Genomic DNA, 14,069 nt, shown 5'->3' with positions numbered 1-14,069 from the left:
GGAAAATGGATATAGATGATGAGCCACCAGCAAACTCAGGAGAAACTATTAGAGAATGGGCTGATGAGCGCTCTAATGGGAAGTTGCATATAGATGATGAGCCACCAGCATACTCAGTAGAAACAATTAGAGAATGGGCTTATGAGCGCTGTAATGGGAAGATGGATACAGATGAATAGCCACCACCAGACTCAGTAGAAACTATTAGAGAATGGGCTGATCAGCGCTGTAATTGGAATTTGCATATAGATGAGCCACCAGCAGACTCAGTAGAAACTATTAGAGAATGGGCTGATGAGCGCTCTAATAGGAAGTTGGATATAGATGATGAGCCACCACCAGACTCAGTAGAAGCTCTTAGAGAATGGGCTGATGAGCGCTCTAATGAGAGGTTGGATAAATATGATGAGCCACCAGCAGACTCAGTAGAAACTACTAGAGAATGGGCTGATGAGCGCTCTAATGAGAAGTTGGATATAGATGATGAGTAACCAGCAGACTCAGTAGAAACTACTAGAGAATGGGCTGATGAGCGCTCTAATGAGAAGTTGGATATAGATGATGAGCCGCCAGCAGACTCGGTAGAAACTATTAGAGAATGGGCTGATGAACGCTCTAATGGGAAGTTGGATATAGATGATGAGCCACCACCAGACTCAGTAAAAGCTATTAGAGAATGGTCTGATGAGCGCTCTAATGAGAAGTTGGATAAATATGATGAGCCACCAGCAGACTCAGTAGAAACTACTAGAGAATGGGCTGATGAGGGCTCTAATGAGAAGTTGGATATAGATGATGAGCCACCAGCAGACTCAGTAGAAACTACTAGAAAATGGGCTGATGAGCGCTCTAATGAGAAGTTGGATATAGATGATGAGCCACCACCAGACTCAGTAGAAACTATTAGAGAATGGGCTGATGAGCGCTCTAATGGGAAGTTGGATATAGATGATAAGCCACCAGCAGATTTACTAGAAACTGTTAGAGACTGGGCGGATGAGCGTTCTAATGGGAATTTGGATATAGATGATGAGCCAACAGCACACTCAGTAGAAACTATTAGAGAATGGGCTGATGAGCGCTCTAATGGGAAGTTGGATATAGATGATGAGCCACCACCAGACTCAGTAGAAACTATCAGAGAATGGGCTGATGAGCGCTCTAATGGGAAGTTGGATATAGATGATGAGCTACCACCAAACTCAGTAGAAGCTATTAGAGACTGGGCTGATAAGCGCTCTAATGGGATGTTGGATATAGATGATGAGCCACCACCGAACTCAGTAGAAACTATTACAGAATGGGCTGATGAGCGCTCTAATGGGAAGTTCGATATAGATGATGAGCCACCAGCAGACTTACAAGAAACTGTTAGAGACTGGGCGGATGAGCGTTCTAATGGGAAGTTGGATATAGATGTTGAGCCAACAGCACACTCAGGAGAAACAACTAGAGAATGGGCTGATGAGCGCTCTAATGGGAATTTGGATATAGATGATGAGCCACCACCAGACTCAGTAGAGGCTATTAGAGAATGGGCTGATGAGCGCTCTAATGAGAAGTTGGATAAATATGATGAGCCACCAGCAGAGTCAGTAGAAACTACTAGAGAATGGGCTGATGAGCGCTCTAATGGGAAGATGGATATAGATGATGAGCCACCACCAGACTCAGTAGAAGCTATTAGAGAATGAGCTGATGAGCGCTCTAATGGGAAAATGGATATAGATGATGAGCCACCAGCAAACTCAGGAGAAACTATTAGAGAATGGGCTGATGAGCGCTCTAATGGGAAGTTGCATATAGATGATGAGCCACCAGCATACTCAGTAGAAACAATTAGAGAATGGACTTATGAGCGCTCTAATGGGAAGATGGATACAGATGATGAGCCACCACCAGAATCAGTAGAAACAATTACAGAATGGGCTGATGTGCGCGCTAATCGGAAGTTGGATATAGATGATGAGCCACCACCAGACTCAGTAGAAACTATTAGAGAGTGGGTTGATGATCGCTCTAATGGGAAGTTGGATATAGATGATGAGCCACCACCAGACTCAGTAGAAACTATTAGAGAATGGGCTGAAGAGCGCTCTAATGGGAAGTTGGGTATAGGTGATGAGACACCAGCAGACTCAGTAGACACTATTAGAGAATGGGCTGATGAGCGCTCTAATGGGAAGTTGGATATAGATGATGAGCCACCAGCAGACTAAGTAGAAACTATTAGAGAATGGGCTGATGAGCGCTCTAATGGGAAGTTCGATATAGGTGATGAGCCACCAACAGACTCAGTAGAAACTATTAGAGAATGAGCTGATGAGCACTCTAGTGAGAAGTTGGATATAGATGATGAGCCACCACCAGTCTCTGTACAAACTATTAGAGAATGGGCTGATGAGCACTCTAATGGGAAGTTGGACATAGATGAGCCACCAGCAGACTCAGTAGAAACTATTAGAGAATGGGCTGATGAGCGCTCTAATGGGAAGTTGGATATAGATGATGAGCCACCACCAGACTCAGTAGAGGCTATTAGAGAATGGGCTGATGAGCGCTCTAATGAGAAGTTGGATAAATATGATGAGCCACCAGCAGAGTCAGTAGAAACTACTAGAGAATGGGCTGATGAGCGCTCTAATGGGAAGATGGATATAGATGATGAGCCACCACCAGACTCAGTAGTAGCTATTAGAGAATGAGCTGATGAGCGCTCTAATGGGAAAATGGATATAGATGATGAGCCACCAGCAAACTCAGGAGAAACTATTAGAGAATGGGCTGATGAGCGCTCTAATGGGAAGTTGCATATAGATGATGAGCCACCAGCATACTCAGTAGAAACAATTAGAGAATGGGCTTATGAGCGCTGTAATGGGAAGATGGATACAGATGAATAGCCACCACCAGACTCAGTAGAAACTATTAGAGAATGGGCTGATCAGCGCTGTAATGGGAATTTGCATATAGATGAGCCACCAGAAGACTCAGTAGAAACTATTAGAGAATGGTCTGATGAGCGCTCTAATAGGAAGTTGGATATAGATGATGAGCCACCACCAGACTCAGTAGAAGCTCTTAGAGAATGGGCTGATGAGCGCTCTAATGAGAGGTTGGATAAATATGATGAGCCACCAGCAGACTCAGTAGAAACTACTAGAGAATGGGCTGATGAGCGCTCTAATGAGAAGTTGGATATAGATGATGAGCCACCAGCAGGCTCAGTAGAAACTACTAGAGAATGGGCTGATGAGCGCTCTAATGAGAAGTTGGATATAGATGATGAGCCGCCAGCAGACTCGGTAGAAACTATTAGAGAATGGGCTGATGAACGCTCTAATGGGAAGTTGGATATAGATGATGAGCCACCACCAGGCTCAGTAAAAGCTATTAGAGAATGGTCTGATGAGCGCTCTAATGAGAAGTTGGATAAATATGATGAGCCACCAGCAGACTCAGTAGAAACTACTAGGGAATGGGCTGATGAGGGCTCTAATGAGAAGTTGGATATAGATGATGAGCCACCAGCAGACTCAGTAGAAACTACTAGAAAATGGGCTGATGAGCGCTCTAATGAGGAGTTGGATATAGATGATGAGCCACCACCAGACTCAGTAGAAACTATTAGAGAATGGGCTGATGAGCGCTCTAATGGGAAGTTGGATATAGATGATGAGCCACCAGCAGATTTACTAGAAACTGTTAGAGACTGGGCGGATGAGCGTTCTAATGGGAAGTTGGATATAGATGATGAGCCAACAGCACACTCAGTAGAAACTATTAGAGAATGGGCTGATGAGCGCTCTAATGGGAAGTTGGATATAGATGATGAGCCACCACCAGACTCAGTAGAAACTATCAGAGAATGGGCTGATGAGCGCTCTAATGGGAAGTTGGATATAGATGATGAGCTACCACCAAACTCAGTAGAAGCTATTAGTGACTGGGCTGATAAGCGCTCTAATGGGATGTTGGATATAGATGATGAGCCACCACCGAACTCAGTAGAAACTATTACAGAATGGGCTGATGAGCGCTCTAATGGGAAGTTCGATATAGATGATGAGCCACCAGCAGGCTTACAAGAAACTGTTAGAGACTGGGCGGATGAGCGTTCTAATGGGAAGTTGGATATAGATGTTGAGCCAACAGCACACTCAGGAGAAACAATTAGAGAATGGGCTGATGAGCGCTCTAATGGGAATTTGGATATAGATGATGAGCCACCACCAGACTCAGTAGAGGCTATTAGAGAATGGGCTGATGAGCGCTCTAATGAGAAGTTGGATAAATATGATGAGCCACCAGCAGAGTCAGTAGAAACTACTAGAGAATGGGCTGATGAGCGCTCTAATGGGAAGATGGATATAGATGATGAGCCACCACCAGACTCAGTAGAAGCTATTAGAGAATGAGCTGATGAGCGTTCTAATGGGAAAATGGATATAGATGATGAGCCACCAGCAAACTCAGGAGAAACTATTAGAGAATGGGCTGATGAGCGCTCAAATGGGAAGTTGCATATAGATGATGAGCCACCAGCATACTCAGTAGAAACAATTAGAGAATGGGCTTATGAGCGCTCTAATGGGAAGATGGATACAGATGATGAGCCACCACCAGACTCAGTAGAAACTATTAGAGAATGGGCTGATCAGCGCTGTAATGGGAATTTGCATATAGATGAGCCACCAGCAGACTCAGTAGAAACTATTAGAGAATGGGCTGATGAGCGCTCTAATAGGAAGTTGGATATAGATGATGAGCCACCACCAGACTCAGTAGAAGCTCTTAGAGAATGGGCTGATGAGCGCTCTAATGAGAAGTTGGATAAATATGATGAGCCACCAGCACACTCAGTAGAAACTACTAGAGAATGGGCTGATGAGCGCTCTAATGAGAAGTTGGATACAGATGATGAGCCACCAGCAGACTCAGTAGAAACTAGTAGAGAATGGGCTGATGAGCGCTCTAATGAGAAGTTGGATATAGATGATGAGCCACCAGCAGACTCGGTAGAAACTATTAGAGAATGGGCTGATGAACGCTCTAATGGGAAGTTGGATATAGATGAGGAGCCACCACCAGACTCAGTAAAAGCTATTAGAGAATGGGCTGATAAGCGCTCTAATGAGAAGTTGGATAAATATGATGAGCCACCAGCAGACTCAGTAGAAACTACTAGAGAATGGGCTGATGAGGGCTCTAATGAGAAGTTGGATATAGATGATGAGCCACCAGCAGACTCAGTAGAAACTACTAGAAAATGGGCTGATGAGCGCTCTAATGAGAAGTTGGATATAGATGATGAGCCACCACCAGACTCAGTAGAAACTATTAGAGAATGGGCTGATGAGCGCTCTAATGGGAAGTTGGATATAGATGATGAGCCACCAGCAGACTTACTAGAAACTGTTAGAGACTGGGCGGATGAGCGTTCTAATGGGAAGTTGGATATAGATGATGAGCCAACAGCAGACTCAGTAGAAACTATTAGAGAATGGGCTGATGAGCGCTGTAATGGGAAAATGGATATAGATGATGAGCCACCAGCAATCTCAGGAGAAACTGTTAGAGAATGGGCTGATGAGCGTTCTAATGGGAAGTTACATATAGATGATGAGCCACCAGCATACTCTGTAGAAGCAATTAGAGAATGGGCTGATGAGCGCTCTAATGGGAAGTCGGATATAGATGATGAGCCACCACCAGACTCAGTAGAAATTATTAGAGAATGGGCTGATCAGCGCTCTAATGGGAATTTGGATATAAATGAGCCACCAGCAGACTCAGTAGAAACTATTAGAGAATGGGCTGATGAGCGCTCTAATGGGAAGTTGGATATAGATGATGAGCCACCACCAGACTCAGTAGAAACTATCAGAGAATGGGCTGATGAGCGCTCTAATGGGAAGTTGGATATAGATGATGAGCTACCACCAAACTCAGTAGAAGCTATTAGAGACTGGGCTGATAAGCGCTCTAATGGGATGTTGGATATAGATGATGAGCCACCACCGAACTCAGTAGAAACTATTACAGAATGGGCTGATGAGCGCTCTAATGGGAAGTTCGATATAGATGATGAGCCACCAGCAGACTTACAAGAAACTGTTAGAGACTGGGCGGATGAGCGTTCTAATGGGAAGTTGGATATAGATGTTGAGCCAACAGCACGCTCAGTAGAAACAATTAGAGAATGGGCTGATGAGCGCTCTAATGGGAAGATGGATATAGATGATGAGCCACCAGCAAGCTCAGTAGAAACTATTAGAGATTGCGCTGATGAGCGCTCTAATGGGAAGTTGCATATAGATGATGAGCCACCAGCATACTCAGTAGAAACAATTAGAGAATGGGCTGATGAGCGCTCTAATGGGAAGTTGGATATAGATGATTAGCCACCACCAGACTCAGTAGAATCTATTAGAGAATGGGCTGATGAGCGCTCTAATGGGAAGTTGGATTTAGATGAGCCACCAGCAGACAAATAGAACCTATTAGAGAATGGGCTGATGAGCGCTCTAATGGGAAGTTGGATACAGATGATGAGCCACCTCCAGACTCAGTAGCAACTATTAGAGAATGGGCTGATGAGCGCTCTAATGGGAAGTTGGATATAGATGATGAGCCACCCCCAGACTCAGTAGAAACTATTAGAGAATGGGCTGATGAGCGCTCTAATGAGAAGTTGGATATAGATGATGAACCACCACCAGATCACTAGAAACTATTAGAGAATGTGCTGATGAGCGCTCTAATGAGAAGTTGGATATAGATGATGAGCCACCACTAGACTCAGTAGAAACTATTAGAGAATGTGCTGATGAGCGCTCTAATGGGATGCTGGATATAGATGATGAGAAACCACCAGACTCAGTAGAAACTATTGGAGAATAGGCTGATGTGCACTCTAATGGGAAGTTGGATATAGATGAGCCACCAGCAGACTCAGTAGAAATTATTAGAGAATGGGCAGATGAGCGCTCTAATGGGAAGTTGGATATAGATGATGAGCCACCAGCAGACTTACTAGAAACTATTAGAGACTGGGCTGATGAGCGTTCTAATGGGAAGTTGGATACAGATGATGAGCCAACAGCACACTCAGTAGAAACTATTAGAGAATGGGCTGATGAGCGCTCTAATGGGAAGATGGATATAGATGATGAGCCACCACCAAACTCAGTAGAAACTATTAGAGAATGGGCTGATAAGCGCTCTAATGGGTAGTTGGATAAGGATGATGAGCCACCACCAGAATCAGTAGAAACTATTACAGAATGGGCTGATGAGCGCTCTAATGGGATGTTGGATATAGATGATGAGCCACCACAAGACTCAGTAGAAACTATTAGAGAATGGGCTGATGAGCGCTCTAATGGGAAGTTGGATATAGATGATGAGCCACCACCGGACTCAGTAGAAACTGTTAGAGAATGGGCTGATGAGCGCTCTAATGGGAAGTTGGATATAGATGATGAGCCACCACCAGACTCAGTAGAAACTATTACAGATTGGGCTGATGAACGCTCTAATGGGAAGTTGGATATAGATGACGAGCCACCACCAGACTCAGTAGAAACTATTAGAGAATGGGCTGATGAGCGCTCTAATGGGAAGTTGGATATAGATGATGAGCCACCACCAGACTCAGTAGAAACTATTACAGAATGGGCTGATGAGCGCTCTAATGGGAAGTTGGATATGGATGATGAGCAACCACCAGTCTCAGTAGAAACTATCAGAGAATGGCCTGATGAGCGCTCTAATGGGAAGTTGGATATAGATGATGAGCCACCAGCAGACTCAGTAGAAACTATTAGAGAATGAGCTGATGAGCACTCTAATGAGAAGTTGGATATAGATGATGAGCCTCCATCAGTCTCTGTACAAACTATTAGAGAATGGGCTGATGAGCACTCTAATGGGAAGTTGGATACAGATGATGAGCCACCACCAGACTCAGTAGAAACTATTAGAGAATGGGCTGATGAGCGCTCTAATGGGAAGTTGGATATAGGTGATGAGCCACCAGCAGATTCAGTAGAAACTATTAGAGAATGGGCTGATGAACGCTGTAATGGGAAGTTGGATATAGATGATGAGCCACCACCAGACTCAGTAGAAACTATTAGAGAATGGGCTGATGAGCGCTCTAATGGGAAGTTGGATATAGATGATGAGCTACCACCAAACTCAGTAGAAACAATTAGACTGGGCTGATGAGCGCTCTAATGGGAAGTTGGATACGGATGATGAGCCTCCACCAGACTCAGTAGAAACTATTAGAGAATGGGCTGATGAGCGCTCTAATGGGAAGTTGGATATAGATGATGAGCCACCACCAGACTCAGTAGATACTGTTAGAGAATGGGCTGATGAGCGCTCTAATGAGAAGTTGGATAAATATGATGAGCCACCAGCAGACTCAGTAGAAACTACTAGAAAATGGGATGATGAGCGCTCTAATGAGAAGTTGGATATAGATGATGAGCCACCACCAGACTCAGTAGAAACTATTAGAGAATGGGCTGATGAGCGCTCTAATGGGAAGTTGGATATAGATGATGGGCCACCAGCAGACTCAGTAGAAACTATTAGAGAATGAGCTGATGAGCGTTCTAATGGGAAGTTGGATATAGATGATGAACCACCACCAGACTCAGTAGAAACTATTAGAGAATGGGCTGATTAGCGCTCTAATGGGAAGTTGGATATAGATGATGAGCCACCAGCAGACTTACTAGAAACTTTTAGAGACTGGGCGGATCAGCGTTCTAGTGGGATGTTGGATATAGATGATGAGCCAACAGCACACTCAGTAGAAACTATTAGAGAATGGGCTGATGAGCGCTCTAATGGGAAGATGGATATAGATGATGAGCCCCCAGCAAACTCAGTAGAAAGTATTTGAGAATGGGCTGATGAACGCTCTAATGGGAAGTTGGATATACATCATGAGCCACAACCAGGCTCAGTAGAAACTATTACAGAATGGGCTGATGAGCGCTCTAATGGGAAGTTGGATATAGATGATGAGCCACCACCAGACTCAGTAGATACTATTAGAGAGTGGGCTGATGAGCGCTCTAATGGGAAGTTGGATATAGATGATGAGCCACCAGCATACTCAGTAGAAACAATTAGAGAAGTGGTTGATGAGCGCTCTAATGGGAAGTTGGATATAGATGATGAGCCACCACCAGACTCAGTAGAAACTATTAGAGAATGGGCTGATCGGCGCTCTAATGGGAAGTTGGATATAGATGAGCCACCAGCAAACTCAGTATAAACTATTAGAAGATGGGCTGATGAGCGCTCGAATGGGAAGTTGGATATAGATGATGAGCCACCACCAGACTCTGTACAAACTCTTAGAGAATGGGCTGATGAGCACTCTAATGAGAAGTTGGATAAATATGATGAGCCACCAGCAGACTCAGTAGAAACTACTAGAGAATGGGCTGATGAGCGCTCTAATGAGAAGTTGGATATAGATGATGAGCCACCACCAGACTCAGTAGAAACTATTAGAGAATGGGCTGATGAGCGCTCTAATGGGAAGTTGGATATAGATGATGAGTCGCCACCAGACTCAGTAGAAACTATTAGAGAATGGGCTGATGAGCGCTCTAATGGGAAGTTGGATATAGATGATGAGCCACCACCAGACTCAGTAGAAACTATTAGAAAATGGGTTGATGAGCGCTCTAATGGGAAGTTGGATATAGATGATGAGCCACCAGCAGACTTACTAGAAACTGTTAGAGACTGGGTGGATCAGCGTTCTAATGGGATGTTGGATATAGATGATGAGCCAACAGCACACTCAGTAGAAACTATTAGAGAATGGGCTGATGAGCGCTCTAATGGGAAGATGGATATAGATGATGAGCCCACAGCAAACTCAGTAGGAACTATTAGAGAATAGGCTGATGAGCGCTCTAATGGGAGGTTGGATATAGATCATGAGCCACCACCAGACTCAGTAGAAACTATTACAGAATGGCCTGATGAGCGCTCTAATGGGAAGTTGGATATAGATGATGAGCCACCACCAGATTCATTAGATACTATTAGAGAGTGGGCTGATGAGCGCCCTAATGGGAAGTTGGATGTAGATGATGAGCCACCAGCATACTCAGTAGAAAAAATTAGAGAATGGGCTGATCAGCGCTCTAATGGGAAGTTGGATATAGATGAGCCACCAGCAGACTCAGTAGAAACTATTAGAGAATGGGCTGATGAGCGCTCGAATGGGAAGTTGGATATAGATGATGAGCCACCACCAGACTCTGTACAAACTATTAGAGAATGGGCTGATGAGCACTCTAATGGGAAGTTGGATATAGATGATGAGCCACCACCAGACTCAGTACAAACTATTAGGGAATGGGCTGATGAGCGCTCTAATGTGAAGTTGGATATAAGTGATGAGCCACCACCAGACTCAGTAGAAACTATTAGAGAATGGGCTGATCAGCGCTCTAATGGGAAGTTGGATATAGATGAGCCACCAGCAGACTCAGTAGAAACTGTTAGAGAATGGGTTGATGAGCGCTGGAAACGGAAGTTGGATATAGATGACGAGCCACCACCAGACTTAGTAGAAACTAGTAGAGAATGGGCTGATAAGCGCTCTAATGGGAAGTTGGATATAGATGAGCCACCGGCAGACTCAGTAGAAACTATTAGAGAATGGGCTGATGAGGACTCTAATGGGAAGTTGGATATAGATGATGAGCCACCCACGGACTTAGTAGAAACTCTTAGAGAATGGGCTGATGAACGTTCTATAGGTAAGTTGGATATGGATGATGAACCACCACCAGACTCAGTAGGAAATATTAGAGAATGGGCTGATGAACGCTCTAATGGGAAGTTGGATATAGATGATGAGCCACCAGCAGACTCAGTAGAAACTATTAGAGAATGGGCTGATGAGCGCTCTAATGGGAAATTGGATGTAGATGATGAGCCACCACCAGACTCAGTAGAAACTATTACAGATTGTGCTGATGAGCGCTCTAATGGGAAGTTGGATATAGATGACGAGCCCCCACCAGACTCAGTAGAAACTAATAGAGAATGGGCTGATGAGCGCTTTAATGGGAAGTTGGATATAGATGTTGAGCCACCACCAGTTTCAGTAGGAACTATTAGAGAGTTTGCTGATGAGCGCTATAATGGGAAGTTGGATATAGATGATGAGTCACCACCAGTCTCAGTAGAAACTATTAGAGGATTTGCTGATGAGCGCTCTAATGGGAAGTTGGATATAGATGATAAGCCACCACCAGACTCAGTAGAAACTATTAGAGATTGGGCTGATGAGCACTCTAATGGGAAGTTGGATGTAGATGATGAGCCACCACCAGACTCAGTAGAAACTATTAGAGAATGGGCTGATGAGCGCTCTAATGGGAAGTTGGATATAGATGATGAGCCACCACCAGACTCAGTAGAAACTATTAGAGAATGGGCTGATGAGCGCTCTAATGAGAAGTTGGATATAGATGATGAGCCACCACCAGACTCAGTAGAAACTATTAGAGAATGGGCTGTTGAGCGCTCTAATGGGAAGTTGGATATAGATGATGAGCCACCAGCAGACTCAGTAGAAACTATTAGAGAATGGGCTGATGCGCGCTCTAATGAGAATTTGGATATAGATGGTGAGCCACCAACAGACGCAGTAGAAACTATTGGAAAATGGCCTGACGAGCGCTGTATTGGCAAATTGGATATAGATAATGAGCCACCACCAGACTCAGTAGAAACTATTAGAGAATGTGCTGATGAGCGCTCTAATGAGAAGTTGGATATAGATGATGAGCCACCACCAGACTCAGTAGAAACTGTTAGAGAATGGGCTGATGAGAGCTGTAATGGGAGGTTGTATATAGATGGTGAGCTACCACCAGTCTCAGTAGAAACTATTAGAGAATGGGCTGATGAGCGCTCTAATGGGAAGTTGGATATAGATGATGAGCCACACCCAATCTCAGTAGAAACTATTAGAGAATGGGCTGATGAGCGCTCTAATGGGAAGTTGGATATAGATGATGAGCCACCACCAGTCTCAGTGGAATCTATTACAGAATGGGCTGATGAGCGCTCTAATGGGAAGTTGGATATAGATGATGAGCCACCACCAGACTCAGTAGAAACTATTAGTGAATGGGCTGATGAGCGCTCTAATGGGAATTTGGATGTAGATGATGAGCCACCACCAGACACAGTAGAAACTATTAGAGAATGTGCTGATGAGCGCTCTAATTTGAAGTTGGATATAGATGATGAGCCACCACCAGACTCAGTAGAAACTATTAGAGAATGGGCTGATGAGCGCTCTAATGGCAAGTTGGATGTAGATGATGGGCCACCACGAGACTCAGTAGAAACTATTAGAGAATGAGATGATGAGCGGTCTAATGAGAAGTTGGATATAGTTGATGAGCCACCAGCAGACTCAGTAGAAACTATTAGAGAATGTTTTGAAAAGCGCTCTAATGAGGGGTTGGATATAGTTGATAGGCCACCACCAGACTCAGTAGAAACTATTAGAGAATGTGCTGATTAGCGCTCTAATGAGAAGTTGGATATAGATGATGAGCCACCAGCAGACTCAGAAGAAGCTATTAGAGTATGGGCTGATGAGCTCTCTAATGGGAAATTGGATATAGATGATGAGCCACTACCAGACTCAGTAGAAACTATTAGAGAATGGGCTGAGCACTCTAATGAGAAGTTGGATATAGATGATGAGCCACCACCAGACTCAGTTGAAACTATTAGAAAGCGAGCTGATGAGCGCTCTAATGAGAAGTTGGATATAGATGATGAGCCACCACAAGACTCAGTAGAAACTATTAGAGAATGGGCTGATGAGCGCTCTAATGCGAAGTTGGATAGAGATGATGAGCCACCACCAGCCTTAGTAGAAACTATTAGAGAATGGGATGATTAGCGCTCTAATGAGAAGTTGGATATAGATGATGAGCGACCAGGAGACTCAGTAGAAACTATTAGAGGACTGACTGATGAGCGCTCTAATGGGAAATTGGATATAGATGATGAGCCACCACCAGACTCAGTAGAAACTATTAAAGAATGGGCTGAGCGCTCTACTGAGAAGTTGGATATAGATGATGAGCCACCACCAGACTCAGTAGAAACTATTAGAGAATGGGCTGATGAGCGCCCTAATGGGAAGTTGGATATAGATGATGAGCCACCACCAGACTCAGTAGAAACTATTAGAGAATGGGCTGATGAGCGCTCTAATGGGAAGTTGGATATAGATGATGAGCCACCAGCAGACTCAGTAGAAACTATTAGAGAATGAACTGATGAAGGCTCTAATGGGAAGTTGGATATAGATGATTAGCCACCACCTGGCTCAGTAGAAACTATTAGAGAATGAGCTGATGAGCACTCTAATGGGAGGTTGGATATAGATGATGAGCCACCACCAGACTCAGTAGAAACTATTAGAGAATGGGCTGATAAGCGCTCTAATGGGAAGTTGGACATAGATGATAAGCCACCACCAGACTCAGTAGAAACTATTAGAGAATGTGCTGATGAGCGCTCTAATGGGAAATTGGATATAGACGATGAGCCACCACCAGACTCAGTGGAAACTATTAGAGAATGGGCTGATTAGCGCTCTAATGAGAAGTTGGATATGGATGATGACCCACCACCAGACTCAGTAGAAACTATTATAGAATGGGCTGATGAGCGCTGTAATGGGAAGTTGGATATAGATGATGAGCCACCACCAGACTCAGTAGAACTATTAGAGAATGGGCTGATGAATGCTCTAATGGGAAGTTGGATATAGGTGATGAGCCTTCACCAGACTCAGTAGAAACTATTAGAGAATGTGCTGATGAGCGCTCTAATGGGAAGTTGGATATAGATGATGAGCCACCACCAGACTCAGTAGATACTATTAGAGAGTGGGCTGATGAGCGCTCTAATGGGAAGTTGGATATAGATGATGAGCCAACAGCATACTCAGTAGAAACAATTAGAGAAGGGGTTGATGAGCGCTC

The 14,069-nt window shown here is 44.2% G+C and overlaps 3 protein-coding genes across 3 annotated transcripts; all 3 read left to right on the top strand.

Annotated features, from left to right (window-relative positions):
• Positions 1 to 5: 5 nt before the first annotated feature.
• Positions 6 to 1,694, top strand: LOC124779801 (protein IWS1 homolog). Its single transcript, XM_047253735.1, has 3 exons — positions 6 to 150; positions 250 to 469; positions 518 to 1,694. The coding sequence occupies exons 1-3, from the start codon at positions 6 to 8 to the stop codon at positions 1,692 to 1,694; spliced, it is 1,542 nt and encodes a 513-aa protein (XP_047109691.1).
• Positions 1,695 to 2,729: 1,035 nt separating this feature from the next.
• On the top strand, positions 2,730 to 4,418 carry LOC124779785 (protein IWS1 homolog). Its single transcript, XM_047253734.1, has 2 exons — positions 2,730 to 2,874; positions 2,974 to 4,418. The coding sequence occupies exons 1-2, from the start codon at positions 2,730 to 2,732 to the stop codon at positions 4,416 to 4,418; spliced, it is 1,590 nt and encodes a 529-aa protein (XP_047109690.1).
• Positions 4,419 to 9,953: 5,535 nt separating this feature from the next.
• Positions 9,954 to 13,675, top strand: LOC124779769 (cell surface glycoprotein 1-like). Its single transcript, XM_047253733.1, has 5 exons — positions 9,954 to 9,960; positions 10,011 to 12,403; positions 12,605 to 12,946; positions 12,992 to 13,299; positions 13,456 to 13,675. Exons 1-5 carry the CDS (start codon positions 9,954 to 9,956, stop codon positions 13,673 to 13,675), a joined length of 3,270 nt encoding a protein of 1,089 aa, XP_047109689.1.
• Positions 13,676 to 14,069: the final 394 nt, after the last annotated feature.

This window comes from Schistocerca piceifrons, chromosome 1 (assembly GCF_021461385.2).
Source record: "Schistocerca piceifrons isolate TAMUIC-IGC-003096 chromosome 1, iqSchPice1.1, whole genome shotgun sequence".
Lineage (NCBI taxonomy): Eukaryota > Metazoa > Arthropoda > Insecta > Orthoptera > Acrididae > Schistocerca > Schistocerca piceifrons.
The sequence above is the reverse complement of the archived record's forward strand: the minus strand, read 5'-3'. Positions and strand labels throughout refer to the sequence as shown.

Bases quoted from the DNA above. Each gene is read 5' to 3' on its own strand.
- LOC124779801 (XM_047253735.1), top strand. From the start codon at position 6: ATGGATATAGATGATGAGCCACCAGCAAACTCAGGAGAAACTATTAGA. The intron at 151-249 runs GTAATGGGAAGA...ATTTGCATATAG, and splicing joins AGAATGGGCTTATGAGCGCT to ATGAGCCACCAGCAGACTCA. The intron at 470-517 runs GTTGGATATAGA...AGAAACTACTAG, and splicing joins GATGAGCGCTCTAATGAGAA to AGAATGGGCTGATGAGCGCT.
- LOC124779785 (XM_047253734.1), top strand. From the start codon at position 2,730: ATGGATATAGATGATGAGCCACCAGCAAACTCAGGAGAAACTATTAGA. The intron at 2,875-2,973 runs GTAATGGGAAGA...ATTTGCATATAG, and splicing joins AGAATGGGCTTATGAGCGCT to ATGAGCCACCAGAAGACTCA.
- LOC124779769 (XM_047253733.1), top strand. The intron at 12,404-12,604 runs GTAGAAACTATT...TCTAATGAGAAG, and splicing joins ATGGGCCACCACGAGACTCA to TTGGATATAGATGATGAGCC. The intron at 12,947-12,991 runs GTAGAAACTATT...TCTAATGAGAAG, and splicing joins ATGAGCCACCACCAGCCTTA to TTGGATATAGATGATGAGCG.